General features: G+C 52.1%; 1 protein-coding gene across 2 annotated transcripts in view; it reads left to right on the top strand.

Moving 5' to 3' along the window:
• Positions 1 to 3876: 3876 nt before the first annotated feature.
• Positions 3877 to 18157, top strand: part of GRK6 (G protein-coupled receptor kinase 6) — a 31260-nt gene continuing 16979 nt past the window's right edge. For both annotated transcript variants that reach the window (XM_045027874.1, XM_045027875.1), the window contains exons 1-5: positions 3877 to 4019; positions 12213 to 12308; positions 16306 to 16418; positions 16803 to 16880; positions 17217 to 17317. In XM_045027874.1, coding sequence (XP_044883809.1) covers positions 3968 to 4019; positions 12213 to 12308; positions 16306 to 16418; positions 16803 to 16880; positions 17217 to 17317 — 440 coding nt within the window. In that variant the 5' untranslated portion in view covers positions 3877 to 3967. The remainder of the gene's footprint in view (positions 4020 to 12212; positions 12309 to 16305; positions 16419 to 16802; positions 16881 to 17216; positions 17318 to 18157) is intronic.

Genomic DNA, 18157 nt, shown 5'->3' with positions numbered 1-18157 from the left:
GAACTTGTAGCAAAAGGAAGGAGCACTTGAACTGCACGTTTAGCCACATTTGGGTACTCTTCTATTAGGCTGCTCCAAAAATTATTCAGTAGAAGATCCTTAAACTTTTGTTTCAAATCAGAGTCAGAAATTAAGTCAATTAGGCTTTCATAGTCGTGCACAGTAAAGCCTACTGGTTTGGCTGTAATTACAAATGGATTTCGAACCCAAGCATTATCATCAGTAGTTGTAGGAAAATATGCTAATAAAGAGGCCTGAAAGTCATGTAAGTGCTGTAAAATGGTGCTGGAAACTTCTTCATGGACTGTAGAATTTATTTCAGTCAGAAATTCATGTACTGTAGGGAAGCAGTCAAAGTTATTCTGTTCTACAGAAGATGCCCAGAATTCCAGTTTATTTTTTAATGACAACATTTTATCCATTGTAGTAAAAATGGTCACATTCTTTCCTTGCAGCGACAGATTAATTTCATTTAATTTTGCAAAAATATCTGCAAGATACGCAAGTCTCATTAGCCATGAGGAATTTGTCAGTCATTAAATTTTCATCCTGAATTATCTGAAGTGAAGAATACCAGTAGTTCACTACAAAGCTCAAAAAAACCTCACAAGCACTTTTCCTCTGGATAGCCACCTCACTTCTGTATGTAAAAGAAATGTTTTGTGCTGACTACCTGTAAAGGGTCGGACTCACCCCTGCGGCGCCTCCTGCTGGTGACTCCGGGAATTAGCTTGTTCCAGCGCTGGAGCGCCCTCTGCAGGCTGGTGATCCACCTGTCCTCAGGCCCCCATGTCCCTCCCTGGACCCGGTGCTCTTTTACATGGGGGTGCTGCCCCCTGGCAGTAACCCCTTTTCTCTCAGGGTCTCCCCTCTCAGGGAACCCCCACCCTCTATCCCCACCTTGCCTCAGTATTTGGCTACTGCCAGTCATTGTCTAGCCCCATGCCCTGGGGCAGACTGCAGTCTCAGCCTACTCATCACTGGCAAGCAGGGTTTGGACCTGCTGCCTTGGCCTACCCCTGGGCTGCCCTCTGCAACCCCCAGTACCTGTTAGCCCTCCGCTAGGCCGCAGCCTGGGGCTTTCCAGGCTGGAGCTCCCCAGCTCCTCAGCCTTTCCCCAGCCCTACTCCCCTCAGGTACTTTGTCTGTAGCTCCCTGCAGCCAGGCCCTACTCCCTCTACAGCCAAAGGGAGACTGTTCTGGCTTCCCTGGCCTTTTATAAGGCCCTGTGGCTCAGTTTGGGGCGTGGCCCCAGCTGCAGCCACTTCCCCAATCAGCCCAGCCTAAAGGCTGTTTTCTCGTGCCACAGCCACTTCCCAGGGCTGTTTTTAACCCCTTCAGGGAAGGAGCAGGGGTTCACCCTGCTACACTACCCATTTCCTCGCACAAAATTTTAAATAACCGGGATTGAAGTGGTTGAGATTTGACAAAATTGGTAATTTGTACTGCTTCATTGAGCACAATTTTCAGATATGCTGGTATTTTTTTAACGGCAAGTGCTTGTCTGTGTAGAACACAATGGCTCTTAGTGCTTTCTGGTGCCACACTTATGATTCGCGTTACAGCTCCCTTCATCTTCCCAATCATTGCCTGAGCAACGTCAGTACATACATCAATACATTTTCCCCAACTAATTTCATGCTTTCTGATAAAATTGTTGATGCAGTTGAATATTTCTTCTCCAGTCGTGTTGCTTTCCAGAGATTCATATAAGAGCAGGTCCTCTTAAATCTATATCAGACAAATACTATTAGCACAGCAAGTCCTGAAACATCAGTGGACTCATCTAGCTGCAATGAATACTCATGGCAAATTTTCAGTTGGCAAACTAGCTCTTTTTCTATGTCATCGGCGAGATCTTTAATACGGCATGCAACAGTATTATTTGACAACTGTACAGCATAATTTTTTTACCAGACTGCTCGCTCAACATGCACATTACAATATCTTTCACACAAGGCTTGATAAGCGTTTCTCCAAGAGTGTGAGCTTCTCCAGCAGGCGCTATAAGATGCCTCTGTTGCACATTCGTTGTCTGTTTTAGCAATTTTAATCATCAAAAGTTTACAATTTCCAAATGAGTCACACTGCCTCTTGAAAAAAATTCTCTCTTTGTCTTCAGCATGCTTGGTTTCCAAATACCTACGAAGTTTACCAGGAGCCAATGAACTGTTTGCTGGTATTTTGTTGCACAGATGCACCGAGCATCAGGAACATCTTTATTTCCAACACACGTAAAACCGAAAGACAAATAACTTTCATCATACTTTCGTTTTGGTCTTTTAACACCTGCTTCTTCTTGTTTTTTGATATACTTCGGTGGAAATTCTTTCACCTTGGATAACTCACTAGTACTAACAGATTTTTCGGCAACAAAAGACTGCGATTGTTCATCCTCACTTTGAAGTGTCACAATATTTTGCTTGTTTATTTCGGCCACAGTTAGAGTACCAGAAGAACTTGCTTTTCGTTTCAAAGTTCCTTCTTTTAGCCACAAATCCATGGGGATTAGGTTTAGTAACAATATTTAGAAATACTGATTTTTGTCAAATTTTGTTTGTCACAAATATTTATATTGTTTCGAGAGAAGCTGGCTTATCGCACACACAGTAAAGACCCACAGGTTTGAACATGTTGAGTGAATATGTTATATTCACCATGGCGTAAAGAGATTGGTGTGTGCACACCGCTGCAGTTCGCGCAGCCTCAAGCGGAAGGGGTACGACATCACTAACTGAAATGTGCCCAAAAGGGGTAGACATCAACATGCTTGCGTGCCGCGTACTCTTTATGCCATGATCTACAATACAAGATCTATCAATAACCAGAAAGAGTTTTATGTTAATTATAGTCACAGCTACCACTCTACCCCTCCCTGCGAGCCCCAGCCCCACAGCTACCGCCCTGCCCCTCCCCATGCCCCACAGCCACTGCCCCCTCCCCACAGCTACCGCCTGCCCCTCCCCACACCCCAGCCACCACCTCCCTCTCCCCACGCCCCACAGCTACCCCCTGCCCCTCCCCATGCCCCAGCTACCGCCCTGCCCCTCCCCACACCCCAGCCACCACCTGCCCCTCCCCATGCCCCACAGCCACTGCCCCTCCCCACAGCCACCGCCTGCCCCTCCCCACGCCCCAGCCACCACCTGCCTCTCCCCAAGCCCCACAGCTCCCACCTGCCCCTCCCAATGCTCCAGCTACCGCCCTGCCCCTCCCCACTCCCCAGCCACCACCTGCCTCTCCCCACGCCCCACAGCTACCGCCCTGCCCCTCCCCACGTCCCAGCCACCACCTGCCCCTCCCCATGCCCCACAGCAGCTACCCCCTGCCCCCCCCACGTCCCAGCCCCCGCCTGCCCCCCGCCCCACCCCCACAGCCCCCGCCCCCTCCCCACACCCCAGCCCCACAGCTACCGCCCTGCCCCAGCTCCCCCCCCGCCGCGAGCCCCAGCTCGGCGCGCTAACAAAAGGGTCTATGGGGGGGGGTGACTCTTGGCCGCCCCTTTCTATCACAACCAGGATCACGGCAGAGTGGCAGCTAGTTCTCCAATCAGGTGTCTGCTCCGCCCGGTAGGCGGGGTCCGGTCCCTCTTGGACGTGGCTCATGACTGTCCAATCCGCTATAGAGCAGAGGGTGCGTTTTTCTGATTGGCAGCTCTTTGGCCTATCAGACACCTCTGACACGCCAGGTGCCAGTCTTAGCCAATCACCGTACGCTAACACAGAGCTCTCGATCCCCGCCCCTCCACACATCCCTCACCTATGGGCCAATAGGAGTGGAGCGGCGCGGAGGGGGCGGGGCTCACGCGCCGTGCGGCCCAATGAGGGGCCGGCGCGGGAGGCGAGTGCGCGGGGATTGCAGGGCTCAGGCGAGCAGTGGGCGGGGCCGGCGGCGGAGGCGGGCGCCGAGCCGGAGCCGGAGGCAGCGCGAGCCCGGCCGGGGAGGAGGCGGCGCCGCCCCGGGCCCCATGGAGCTGGAGAACATCGTCGCCAACACGGTCCTGCTCAAGGCGCGCGAAGGTGAGGCCGGGCCCCGCCCGCTGCCTTGGGGCCCCCCCCGGGCCCGGCCGCGGAGCCTGCCGGGCGGCTACCGGTACGGCCCGGGGGCAGGGGACCCGGGGGGCAGGGTAGGTAGGGGCATGGGGGGGCAGTGGGTAGAGGGGGTGGGGGCAGGGTAAGAAGGGAGGATGGGGGGGCAGTGGGTGGGTAGGGGACCCGGGGGGCAGGGGGTGTTGGGGGCAGGGTAAGAAGGGGGCATGGGGGGGTGGGGGCAGGGTAAGAAGGGGGCATGGGGGCAGTGGCTGGAGGGGGTGGTGGGTAGGGGACTGGGGGGGCAGTGGGTAGAGGGGGTGGGGGCAGGGTAGGTAGGGGCATGGGGGGGCAGTGGGTAGAGGGGGTGGGGGCAGGGTAGGTAGGGGTATGGGGGGTAGTGGGTAGAGGGGGTGGGGGCAGGGTAGGTAGGGGCATGGGGGGCAGTGGGTAGAGGGGGTGGGGGCAGGGTAGGTAGGGTCATGGGGGGCAGTGGGTGGAGGGGGTGGGGGCAGGGTAAGAAGGGGGGATGGGGGGGCAGTGGGTGGAGGGGGTGGGGGGCAGGGGACCGGGGGGGCAGGGGGGGAAGGAGAGGTGGTGGGTGGAGGGGGTGGTGGGTAGGGGCCCCAGGGGGGCAGGATAGTTAGGGGCAGTGGGTAGAGGGGGTGGGGACAGGGTGGGGAGAGGGGGTGGTAGATAGGGGATATGGTTGGGGATGGTTAGGGGTATGCATCGTTAATGCCCTGAACACATGAATGCTGGGGTTTGGCCAAGCCACAGAGCGCATCCAGGAGCAGCAATCAGCAAGGCACAGTTAAGGCCTGGGCATGTGGCTGTGGCATGCGTGGGCGATGTGGTGGGGCTGGGGAGAAGCAGTGTTTCTGCTGCAGGAGATCTATGGGGAGGACTTGGGATCAGTGACAGGGTTACTGATGGTGGAGGCGGTTGGGAGGCCAGAGTGGGGTAGGAAGGCAGAGTGGCTGGTTTGGGGGAAGCTCTTGTTGCACAAGCTTCTGCCTGTGAGATGCGATGCAGGAAGCTGAGCCATAGCCACAAGCTGATATGGTTGGGGCAGGCAGAGATGGGGGCATTTGAGGTGTCTGAAGAGAATCAGGGTGAGTTAGCTAAGGGAGTTGTTGTGGGCTGTAGGGCTGTGCTGGGGTCAAGGATGTGCCTTGAATTAAGCATCTTCACTAGGAAAAAGAGGGTAATTATGCTGAGGGATCTGGGTCCTAGACCCAAAACCAGTCAGAGATGTTGAGGGGAAAATCCTTTCCCAAGGGTTGGTGAGTGGGTGGTGGTCATGCTGGGGTATAAGGTGGGTAGTGGCACATTTTAGAGAGCCTGAGAAGGTTCCAAGGGCAAAGGAATTGTTGAGAGTGGACACAATGTAGGAAGAGGGAGCTGTGGTTAAATGACAGAAGAGGGAAGGGAGTTTGGAGAATGAATTATGTTGGGTGTGGCTGAGCATGTCGAATAGATTGGCGTATATATGGATAAGCTGGGTGAGATTTACGGAGACATTTGTGTGAAGCCCCCGAGTGTGGGTGTCAGCCTGGCACTTGTTACCTGAGTTCACGACCTGGCATCTTGTTGGATCCTTTGCTGCTGGATATCCAGGTGCCAGTTGAGAGAACCTTCCATCACTTTTGCCTGGAGTCTGAGTAAGGGATTTAGCAGCAGGTATCTAGGTCTGTCATCTCGGAGTTGAGTCACTGCAATGATCTGTACATGGGCCACATCTTCAAAGGAGCCTGTTACGTTATGTTCAGCCCAGACTCTCCAGTGGGTGAACGAGGTTTTATTAAGCCTCAGATGAGTGGGAATGTTCGACGTTTTACAAATCCAATGGAACAAGTTGTTTTTAAACAAATAACCCTTCTCCAGCAGTGTGTGCCCGCCAAACCTTGGAGCACTGAACTCCAGAGTGGGACTGACTATCCTCGTACCAGCTGAGCAAGATGCATAAACAATGTCCAGATGCGAACTGCCTTCTAGAGACTCTTTCCCTTCTGATTACTCTGAGTGCTGTTAGTAACACAAGGAGAGGTTTATTTAAACCGTATGATTTTGGGTTGACAGTGCCTGAGACCACCTGGAGATTGCAATGTATCCGGAATGTGGGCTTTCCTAGGGGGAGCATCTCTCCCTGGTTTTCTGTGGCCTGTACTGGCTAGCAGCCCATTTTCATGGGATGTTTATGAAGTCGGCTTTGACCTATGAAGCGCATTCTCCTTGCCTGATTCCACAGCAGCTGTGTTCCCCAGGAGTGCACAAGCTCACAGGCCCATGGCTTAAGCAAGAGAAGCCTAGGGTGGGGAACTCTTGGTGAAAAGTCCTTGACTCTTGACTTCCCTCTCCTTGGTCTGCTAGGTCCTGGATTGGAGATCCTGTCTGTGTTCAGCCCAGGATTGCCATTGGGGAGGCTTTACGGTGCTGCTGTGCCTAGTTTATCATGTTGTCATTAGTTTTTGTGTGTGTCCTGAAAAGGTTATAACTAAATGCCTCGAATGTCTGGGGTGGATAAGGAAGGGGAAGGTATTAGGAATGCTCCAGTAGAGGAAATACCAACATGAATTGGATTTGTCAGTTTCACAGAAGGAAGCCAACTCCTTACCCTACTTTTTCCTGGTCAGATGAATGTGGAGAAGAGGCTGTATGAGGTGGAAGAGGGAGCAGGAGTTGCCAGCACTCTTGGCAGTGCTCTCTCTAGTCTGAGCTTTTAGTCTTACAAGCAGAGAGGCATCTGTCACTGGCAGCCCACTGGAAGCATGCGTCTGCTCAGTCAGCATTGCAAACCCCCCACTCTTTCTCCCTCACTGAGCATTATCAGGAGACCCCTTTCTAACCTGAGGTGTGAGGATCCTCTCCCCTCCCCTTCGCTCTCCCAGTAGGTTTTCTGCCCTGAGCAACTCTTCACAGGCATTGCTGCATGGTCTGAGGATGGCTGGGATGTCGGTGAGCACAAGTATGCAGGTCAAAGCTTCCTGGCTCACAGTGCCACTGCGACCAAGCATGCGCTCAGCTGCCAAGGAGAAGCAATAATGGCGCTTTCAATAGGTGGACCAGGAGAAACTTGCACTTAGTGCCTAGTGTTCACTCTTGCCTTTCCCACTGCTGCTCTTCACCACTTGTATCTTGATGGATGCACAAAGCAGCTACACAGTGAAATTCTGGTGCTGGGCAGTCACCCTCAACCTTGTTGGCCTTATCCTTATTTAGTATGGAACCAGATCTCAACCTGGTTCAGTGGCAACTGCAGAGACTCTCTCTTCATCTGCTAGCTGCGCTACAGGGGCAGAATTACTCACTGAGGGTTTGCTGCGGGCTGGGCATTATTAGATTTCCTCTGATGTATTTTCAGTCCTGGAGGCCAGCTGGCTTTTGGTTTCTTTATCACAGTCTGAGATACTAGAGAGTTTGAATATCTTATGCTGCTTTTTGCTCTGATTCTGGATCGCTGCCCTGACATGGTTATTGAAGGAGAGGCGCAGACAGGGCATCGTATCTGTTGCTGCAGAGAAAAGCAAGAGCCGGACATGGCTAGCCATGTATATGGAGTTCAAGAATATGCAGTTATAACAGTTAATTCAACCAGAGTTTGGAAGGGATAAAAACTCATGCTTTGAGGGTTAAACCTATTAGGGACTAGGATGAGACCTACATGGTAGGTAGTTTACCTCACATCTGTTACTGCTGGGTTTCTTTTAACTTCCCTGAGGCGTCTGGTGTTGGCCTGTCAGCGGCAGGATACTGGACTAGATGGACTGCAGGTGTGATCTGGCCTGGTGATGCCTTTGTTGCCAAAGATCAGCCTGGACCCTGGAATTTGAGTTCTAGATTTCTTGTATGTCATTCTGAACCCCGAGGATTGTGGACTTTACTGATTAGGAGGCTGGTGAACTCTGCAGGACTGGTGGGATAAACTTGTCCCTAAATGAAGCCCCAGAACTTTGTGTCCAGTCCTGCACTCAAGTGGCTGTGAGACTGGCACACCTGTCTATTTGCCACTGTTCCTTACTGCTGATGTTGCACCAGGAACACAAGCCCCGTTAGGGTTTCTGCGTCTCTGCGCAGCAGTTCCTCTGTCAGAAAAGCCATTTACACACCACACTGTGGAGCTCCGTGGTTCCAGAGCCTGTCACAGAGGCTGCTGCTGTCATAAAGGCAAAGGAGCAAAGCCTGGCTCTGCAGTCTCTTGGGCAAAATGGATTGTCAGGCTGAAATCTACCAACTGCCTCTGTAGTGGCTCTCCCCACCCCAGTGCTGACCCCAAAACTTTATAGGTGCAGGTCCTACTCCTTTGCTGACTCCTGTAGTGACCATGGGCCTCAGCCCTCTGGAAAATGGAGCAGGCTCTGCCAGGTGTGGAGTCTGAATTCCAGGACTTCTGGGTTGGGTGGCAGGCTAGTAGCAACAGAATTGTGTGAAACGTGGAGCTCGCTAGAGGTGCAAGTTGACTGTGAGGGTGATTAGCCAATGGAACAGCTCACCACTGGAAGTGGTGAATTTGTTATCACGTGAAGCTGTTAAATCAAGGCTGGTTGTCTTTCTAAAAGAGATCTAGTTCAGCCACACATTACTGAGCTCAACAGTGTCACTTGCTGAGTGAAGAAGAAGAATTCCCTTCACTGCAGAAATAGGGGGTGAAATTCTCTGGCCTCTGTTATGTAGGAGGTCAGATTAAGTGAACAGAGAGTAGCCCCTGCTGAATTTAAAGTCTATGAAAAGGTTTTGAAGATGAGGGTTTTTGGGGGAAAAACAAAAGCTGAATAGGGACATGGGCAGAGAAACTTCTCAAGCTACTTGAAAAACAAGTTTGGGGTAGAAACCTCAAGCAAGGTTGAAGACTCAGGCCAGGTAATCCCAGAGCTATGTGCCAATGAGGTGGGAAACTGAAATCCCTTCACTGTTGGACTTAGATATGGAAGGATCCAGTGTCTGAAGGGAGATGCTATGAAAGCCTCCACCTGCGCCTGTCAGGGTAGTGCACTGGTGGGTTGTGAGACAGTGTTTACATTGGCCGTCCGCAGCTCCCATTGCCTGGGAACGGCGAACCACTGCCACTGGGAGCTGCAGGCGGCCATGCCTGCGGACGGTCAGTGTAAACAGTGTCTCATGGCCCGCCAGTGCATTACCCTGATGGGCCGCAGGTTGCCTACCACTGCTCCACAGGAAACTATGTGGCAGCAATTATCTTGCTCCCAGACTCAAGAGATGTGAAAGGAACCCTGCTCCTGCACTGACTGCCATAAACTGCTGACTTCCAGAGACTGGAGTCAGTTACTCGCACATGGGGGAATGGGGGACCCACAGCCTCGGTTCTGGCCAACTATCCAGCAAGGAGCTCAGCCGGCCTTTCTGCTCTGCTGTTAATGGTCACTTTCCCTGGGCGTCTGGGTGCAGTTAAGCACACCCACAGAGTTAATGTGCTGTACAGTCTTTTATTAAAACCATGAAAGGTACCAAGCCAGAGTTTGCAATATATGTGATTAGAGAATGGAAGATGCTGGACTAGCTGCTTGGATGTGCCAGAGCAGTAGGTGGCCATACCACCTTTCTGCATCCCCCTATCCTGGGAGTCCAATTGCCAAGCCCCCCTTGCAAGTGAGAGCAGCCTGTGCTGGTGGACAGAACCACTTTGCCGGCCAGGATTGCTAGCCAGTCCAGCCCTCCCTGGAACACCACTTACACTGATGCAGATGGGGTGGGGTGATGCTGTCCTACACCTGTGGAACAGCACACTCCAGGAAAGCCTCAGCAGCTGCCTGAAGAGCACTGCAAGTTTCCGTTGCACTACTGCAGGAGGGCCAGGAGCCAAGAGGGGCTGAGGATCTGGCCCACTGAATGTAAAGCTGTACTCTACAATATCAACCCCTCCCCTCAATGAACTCCCCATCACTCACCCACTCTTGCCCTGATGCCTCTGAAAATAGGCCAACTTGGCAGCATGCCCTGGTGCCCAGCTCCTTCAGGCTTTGGGTGGGGAAGAGCCGCCTCCTGGAGAAGGGGCTGCCCCTGGCTCCTTCCCCCTTAAGGCAGGTGCCCCCACTGTTGTGCAGGGAGGGCAGCTAGAGCTCAGCTGGGCACCCAGGTGCTTGCTGTAACTGAGGGGAGAGCTTGGGGGGTGAATGCCTTGCTGCTACGGTTCCTTTTCTAAACAAACAAGTCAAAGGAAACATGAGTTCTGCAGCTCTTCTCTTCTCTTCTCTCCCTGCCTCCCCCAGCATGAAGTGGGGCTCTGGGTCTCCCTTCATCAAACCCTCTGCATGGCAGGTGGGCTCTCCCTGGCTCTGTGGCCCACACCCCCCTCCCTGCCTTCATCCTTGTCACTGATTTGTCCTTCACGTCCTGTCACTGCAGGCTGTAGCTGAGAAGAAGGTGTCTGTGCTGCACTTCCCACCCCTGCTTGCCCTGAGCATTGAGTCACTTCCTTCCTGGGTTTCTAGAGTTGCACAGCAGAGCTGCTGATGGGCAGATGCAATGCTGCTGCCCACAGAACATGCAGCAAACTCTGGCATGTGCACCAGGTGCTCAGCTCCTTGGGCTCCAGTCTGCTGTAGTCTGTGTGGCTGCATGAGACACTCTGGGCTGGAATTTCGCTCTATGCCGAGCCCAAGTAATGTGTTGAGCTGGTGGCTCGTGCCTAGTACCGGAGGCAGCAGTGTCTCCTCCGGATGTTTGCCTCTTTGAAGCTTTCAGTGTTGTGCATTTGTTCAACTGTGTGAAGTGAGCCTGGGGGAAGCTCTTTGCTGATTTAAACAGCTCTTGTTGAAGGCAGCAATACCACGGGCTGGCCAGAGCTGGAGGCACTTGGTCCTGTGCTGTACCTGGGGATTTTCTGCTGAGTACAGTCCCTCCCCACACCCCTCTGCCAAGGCTTTTGTCTGTGTATTTAGTAAGTGCCTCATCCTGTCCCTTTGTCCTGTCCAGATGGTCTCTTATAGCCTCCCCCCGCCCCCCAGTTGTGGCTGCAGGAAATCTGGCTGACGGGGATGTGCAAACTGGCCAGGATCAACACTAGGGGTTGGCTCCTGTGTTCAGCAGTTGGTGGTGTGCTGCTGCCAGCTGCTTTTTCACTAGCTGATCGATCAATCAGAAAGAAACATCTCCCCCCAACTTTTTTTTTTTCTTTTAAAGAGTCCCATTTCTGTGCCTGAATCAGCTGGGTCTGGCTGAGGGGTGAACACAGCTCAAGTGCACCTTGGCTGGCCTGGAGGATTCACAGGTGTGCTGTGGCCTAGTTTCCAGAGTGGATGTCATACCCTGCAGCATTTTAATACTTGCCATTTACATAAAGTATTGTATACTCAGTATTTAGAGAGCTTCCCAATCCTGTCCCATGGCGCTGGGCAGTTAACCCTAAGAGACAAATCTGCTTTTAACAATATTGATGCTGTAATGATACCCAGCACTTGGATCCTGCTTTCCAGACATAACTAACTCTCGCTCCCTACCAGGGAGGGAGGAGTTCGTTCCATTTGTAGGTGGGGAGGCTGAAACAACTTGCCCAAGGCTACCCAGTGAGTTGGCTGCAGAGTTGGGATTAGAGCAGAAATTCTTCTCTTCCAGTCCCATGTGCATTTTTGGATAGCATGTTGCCTCCCTGTAGTGAATATATTTAGCCTTGGAAGACTAGGTAGCATGAACATCTCTAATTGTGCTAAGCGGGAAATTCTGCAGCTGGGGACTTCATACCTTTGCAGCACCGGCTAAATGTTACCCTTCAGCTTACTTTCAGAGATGGGGGTCTGAATACAGGCCTGGGAGCTAGAACTTCAGCTGATACAGGGGCTCTTAGACCTTCTCCAGCTATGCCTTAGTTTCCCCATCTGTAAATGCAGATAACTCCTTTGAAATGCTTGGACAGAAGAGCTCATTGTTGTTGATTCAGTGACTTCCTGCTCTTCTCTAATGAGCTGGAGTGATTTATCTTTCCTTTAGCAGCAAGGCGGGGTCCTGTCACGCAGGGAGACAGGCCCCACTGCTGTCTAGATCCACAGCACGGGGCTCAGGTCCCCAAGGTGCCTGTTCCAGGCAGTCCATTCCCTGATTCCTGCTGGCTGGATGTGGCTCAGCAGGGTGGGTGTCTCCTTCCCAGCTCTCTGTGCTGCCAGGTCAGACACTCTAGCTAGGTCTCGTTTGTGGCTGCCTCATTGTGATGTCTGTTCTGTGCCCCTGCAGGCGGCGGAGGGAACAGGAAGGGCAAGAGTAAGAAATGGCGCCAGATGCTGCAGTTCCCGCACATCAGCCTGTGTGAAGATCTCCGGCAAGCACTCGGTGAGGAATAGCTGTTTGTTGGATGCCACGTGCTCTCCCCGCCCTGTTTGCACGTGGGGCTGGCGGATATACATGGTTGGCTTCCTTGGGGTGACTCTTAGTTGCCTGGCGGGGAGCTGTTCATCCGTTGTCCTGCAAGCTCTGCCTAATTGCATTTGTGAGACTCACTGTGTCATGGGAGAAACTAGGGTCACTGTGGTGTGTATGGGGCACAGATCTGCCAGACATGTGGTAAGAGTTTGGGTGCAGAGAAAGGGAGAGTGCTGGTAAGTCATGCTTTCTCCAAGCCTGTCGGACACATCCAGCAAAATCCTCCAGGGTCCTCTAGACCAGGGGCTCTCAACCTTTCCAGACTACTGTACCCCTTTCAGGAGGCTGATTTGTCTTGCACACCCCCAAGTTACAGCTCACTTAAAAACGACTTGCTTACAAAATCAGCCATAGAAATACAGAAGTGTCATAGCACACTATTACTGAAAAATGCTTCTCTCATTTTTACCATATCATTATAAAATACATCGATTGGAATATAAATATTGTACTTACATTTCAGTGCACAGTATATAGAGCAGTAGAAACGAGTATGAAATTTTAGTGTGTACTGACTTCACTAGTGCCCTTTATGTAATCTGTTGTAAAACTAGGCAAACACCTAGATGGGTTGATGTACCCCCGGAAGACCTCTGTGTACCCCTGGTTGAGCCACTGCTCTAAACCATTCGAGGTTTCCCCAGAGACAGGAACTTTCTTTTTCATGTGAACAGAGTTCCAAGGGTGTAGCTGAGCCCCAGATCACATTTCAGGGCTTCCCCTTACATAGATGGAGTAGCAGATTCCTATGGCCAAGGTCCCATATACTCCCTGACAAGCTGGGCTTAAATTCTTCACCATGGTTCCTGGGGATCTGATGCAGCAGCTTCATTCTGGTTACCAGTGAAGCTTTTCAGTGAACTGCAGCTGAAATAGTCACAGCTGATTTAGTAGCACTGGGTTGTTTGTTCTGATATTCAGTTCAGTTTATTGTATGCTGTCCCCATGTTTTCAGTGCGTGAGGTGCTCAGGGTTTGGTACTGACATTGTATAACTGCATCATCAAAGCCATGGAGAAAGCTGGAGGTTTTGGCAGTTGAGTAGGGGGCAGCTGGAGCTTTGGGCACCTGGGATTGTTTGACGCTGTGGGATAAACGCCTCACAGATAAATATTAGTGAAATAGTGAAGTCACATTTTAAGTTGTCACCCTTAAGTTTCAGCGTTAACAGCCAATTGAGATGAATTATGTAGTTCACCCCCCTGAGCTATTGTTTCAGGCTGTCTGCAGACTAGGGCAGATGTCACTGCATCAGGTGCATTCAGGTCACATTAGGAAGGTTCTGTGTAACCAAGAGACCTGTAAACTTGGGCCATGATTCTGCACTGTGTCTGAGCACACTGGATGGTGGTGGCCACAGAGAGCTAGGTGTGGCTCCCTCATCCTGAGTGTGAGGCCCCACTGGAAGTTAGAGCGACAGGGGCCCTACTCTAACTTCCATCCCGCGTGTGAGCTCCAAGCTTCTAGCTCAGTTCCATCACACCCCGTCTCAGCCGGCCCTGCCTGCCTCACCCCAACCCTTCCCCACAACTCCCTTTTGCTGGGGGTGGAGGGTGCCACTGCTGAACTTAGGACCAAATTCTCCTGTTTGCCTTTTTAAACAAAAGCTGTGATTTTTGGAACAGTTCTGCCCCCCATCGCTGCGGCTGGTAGCTGCCTTAGTCTCTAGCCTGTTCCATAACCATCCCAATGTTTGCATTTCTGACTGCTGTGCTTGCTAAGCAGAGCTTTTTCTTCAGCTGGTCTCAGTGTTCAGCGGGCATTACGAGGCATTTTGTTAGCAGTACATTTCATCTGCTGTTGTGCTGCCTGTCAAAGTTTAAATGTCCTTTCCACTGTCCTCTGGCACATCTGGCCAAGGCATTGCCCTTGGGTTGCTTTGGAAGACCTGGTTCCTGTCCTCCCTGCTGGGTCGCTCCCTGTGCCCCCTCTACTCCCTTTGGTGGGCTCCAGCTTTATGCTTTACTGGCTGTAGATCTGTTCCAGGTAGAGACAACTCCTCATTTACAGTTAAAGGACTGAGGTACTGCTTCCCCTCTGGGGAGAGGTGAGGGGGATGGCAGTCCATGTTCAGGATGGGTCAGCATGTTTGTTTCCAGCAGGGGTTCCGATATTTTCCCCTCTCACTAATGGCTTCAAGGCCAGGTGTGGGCATTCTTATTTCCCTCCCCACACAGCCTGAGGGGGTGAACAGGCTCCTCTACATGACTGAGCTAAAAAACCCACTGCAGAAATCCAGCCTCTCTGCATGCACTGGTAGTGCCAAGTCCTGAAAGCCGTGAGGCCTGTGTCGCGCTGGGGCCAGTGATGGCAGCGAGGGAGTCTCTGACCTTGCCAGGCTGCAAACCTTTCACCTTCCTCATTGGAGTGAGCTCATTTCCCCACAGAGAAGGAAATAGTGCAGCTAGTGAGGCAGCAGTGTGACCCCCCCCACCCCCTGGGCTGGAGCTGTTGTCGCTGAGCTCTGCACCACTCAGGAAGCCGCAACTTCCTCAGGAGAAACTGCTGCATAGGGGAGGGGAACGCCTACAATATGCCTGCCATGTAGGAGGGCGGGGCCCTGACATCCTATGGAGCAGTGGGGACTTCTGTCCAGGGGAGGGGCAGGGAGTAGGTGCTGAATACAGTGACATGCATTCTCCCCCTGCCCCCAGTGCCGCCCCGCTCACCCCTTAGTGTGAGCAGAGCGAGGTCCTTCTGCTCTGCCTGGAGCAGGCATAGACCCCCAAGGCCAAATGGAGCCCCCGGCAGGCTGGGGATGGCCAGGTGTCCCGGTCCCTGATGGCTGAGTGAGGGCTCTAAAACATTACTGCTTAATGGGGAATAAGCAACGTTTCTAATGAGTCTTGCAGGAATCAGTTCTTAGTCCACCCCTCAGTATTTTTACCAATGAGCTGAAAGAAAATATAAAGGCATTGCAGACTTAAAAAGAAATAAAGAAAAAAAATTGCAGGTGGCCCAGAGATTGATCAGGGTGGTAAATAAAGATGAGGACAGGTCACTGATACTGAGTGATCTGGATTGCTTGGTAAGTGGGGCATAAACAAATGTGTTTTATTATGGTCAAATGCAAAATCATACATCTAGGAATAAAGAACATGGAGCCTATTTTATCCTGAAATGCAGTGGCTCTGAAAAGGACTGGGCTGGGGTGGGGGAGGCAGTATGACCATTATTCCCAGTTTAATACGATGGCTAAGAGAGCTAACGTGATGCTTGGATGTACAAGCGGGACTAGCAAGCAGATGTGGAGAGGTGACATTACCATTGTATACAGCATTAGTGAGACTGTTACGGGAAGAGTCCAGTTCTGGTGTCTGCACTTTAAGAAGCACGTTGGAAAATTATGAAAGTTTTATAGAATAGCTACAAGAGCAATTTGAGGTCTGGGAAAACCTGCTGTACAGGGAAAGGGTTAAGGAGTTAAATAGATTGAACTTATCAAAGAGACAGCTGTGGTGACTGGACCATGGACAGTAAATATCTCCATGGGAAAAAGATTTTGGATAGGAGGGCTCTGTAATGTAGAAGACAGAGGCAGACCAAGATCCTATGGTAGCATATTGAAGCTATCCAGATTAGATTAATGAAGGAAATTAAGGCACAGACTTCTAACAGTGAAGGGACTTGTTAGAATAGCTTTGCCTAGGCTCATGTCAGGTGGAGTCTCTAACCAGGACTGGATGCCTTTTCCTAAATGCTACACTTTAGTTCAGCTGCAAGTTATGGGCTCCATAGAGGAATCACAGGGTGCGATTCTTTGGCCTGTTTAAGCAGGGGGATAGAGTAGATTGTCGCAGTGCCCCCTACTGGCCTGGTCTGTGAATTCTCATTGGATGTGGCTGTGATGGGCTTTGCTTATACCCATGTTTGAGGCAAGCGGCTCACTTCCTCCTTTCCATTTGCAGAGCGGGACTATCGCAGCCTGTGTGAGAAGCAGCCGATTGGGCGCCTGCTCTTCCGGCTGTTCTGCGAGACGCGGCCTGAGCTGTCACGCTGTGTCAAGTTCTTGGATGCTGTGGTAAGCACAGAGCTGTGTGAGAAATTCCTCCAGGATGCTGTGACCCATGTTCGGAGAGTCGGGGGCCAAAGCTCAATTGGCCTAGAGCCCTCAGTCTGTTGCTAAATGTAGGGCTGAGTGTGTGGGGAGACCTGAACTCTTGACCCTCCGCTTTATGCTGCAGCATTTCCCTGGGGAAAGAATCTGTTACCTGCTGTTCAGTAAAGATCTCTGTAAAGGTTGGGGCTGTGCCTAAGGTTGCAGGAGCCCCATGTGCAAGTAACGGGGAGAGGGGTATTACTGATGGCAGGCAGCTAATTCATGCTGTTCTGTGGCACTCTCACTTCCTGCATGTCTCCATGCCCAGCAGGGGCAGTCCTACCTGCCTCATTTTTCTCTGTACAGGCAGAGTATGAAGTGACTCCAGATGAGAAACGGAAAGAGTGTGGGCAGCACCTGATTGACAGCTACCTAAACCCCAAGGTAAGCGACCTGAGCAGGCTGCTCCAGAGGCTGAGCTGCTGGCTCCGTGCCGGCATGTATAAGAGGGACGCTTGGAAACCATTAGCACCCAGACTCTCACAGCATGCTCGGGAAAGAGCACCAGCCACCCCCAATGCAGGGCTTCCCCTTCTAGCCAGGAGGAGGGAGCAAAGAGTTCCTCCACTTCCCCAGGAACAAATGTGCCTGAGTGCTAAGTGTCCTGGGAGCAGGCCAAGACCTGTGCTGGGTTCCTGCGGATTCCGTTCCCCTAGCGGCAGCCCATGGAGGACCCAGGGGCTCAGCTCCCTGTGTCTGATTCAGTCCCTCCTTTCCCAGAATGCGGATCACGTGCCTGAAGTTCCCTTGCAGCTGGTGAGTGCCTGTTCTGAGAGGCTGGAGCAGGAGCCATGCAAGGAGCTCTTCAAGGAAGCAACCAAGTAAGTTGGGAAGGGGCCCCAGGGCCTGGCTGGAGGTAACATTGGATAGTGTAAATATTCCCAGGGGAATGAACATTACAGGTAATTGGCTGAGTCCAGTGTGGCCATCAACATATGCCCCTTGAAGGAGGAATTTGGGTTGCTCCTGGGATTTGAGCCTTGCTCCCTAGCATTGATAGCTAACGGGATTGCATTTGCAATGAGTAGGCTGAGTCTAGCCAGCACTGATGGGGGAAGGAGGTGTGAGTGCAGGCCAACTTCTGCGTTTCCTGCATTTCAAGGGTCCCTGAAGGCCACAAGATGGTGCAGGAATCTCTGTTCTCATGTGTTCTCTCTCTTTCCTGGTGTTCGAGTCACCATCCTGAGTGGATCCTGTCCTATCTCCTGTGGTCAGCCCTGGACTTGCTGACCTCCTGCTTGTGGCTCTTGTTGGGCTCTCCAGCCTGTCTCTTTGGGCTGAGATTGGGACAGACCAAGTATCAAATGCTCTACCTGCCCTAACGCTGTCTGCATCTGGATGTGGCTGTTGTGAACACATGGTAGCAACTGAGAGTCCAGGGGACTCCAGGAGGTGGGACGTGCAGGGCCTGAGGCCTGCTTGATTTGGGGGGAACCACAGTGATGGTGCCTGGAGTTCTGTACTGTGTAAGTATGTAAAGGAAACTGTTAAGCAAGCTGATCCTCCTTCCCCCCCTTGCCTCCCCCGTGCTCTCCAACCCAGACGTTGCCTGACTGAATATTGGGCCTAGCAGCAGGTGCGCCCGCTGCCTTTATGGAACGTAACCAATGGCTATGAACAAGGAGTCTCCAGTCTGGGTCCTGCCATCTCTTGGCAGCCCC

The sequence above is a fragment of the Mauremys mutica genome, chromosome 8, assembly GCF_020497125.1.
Source record: "Mauremys mutica isolate MM-2020 ecotype Southern chromosome 8, ASM2049712v1, whole genome shotgun sequence".
Lineage (NCBI taxonomy): Eukaryota > Metazoa > Chordata > Testudines > Geoemydidae > Mauremys > Mauremys mutica.
The sequence above is the reverse complement of the archived record's forward strand: the minus strand, read 5'-3'. Positions and strand labels throughout refer to the sequence as shown.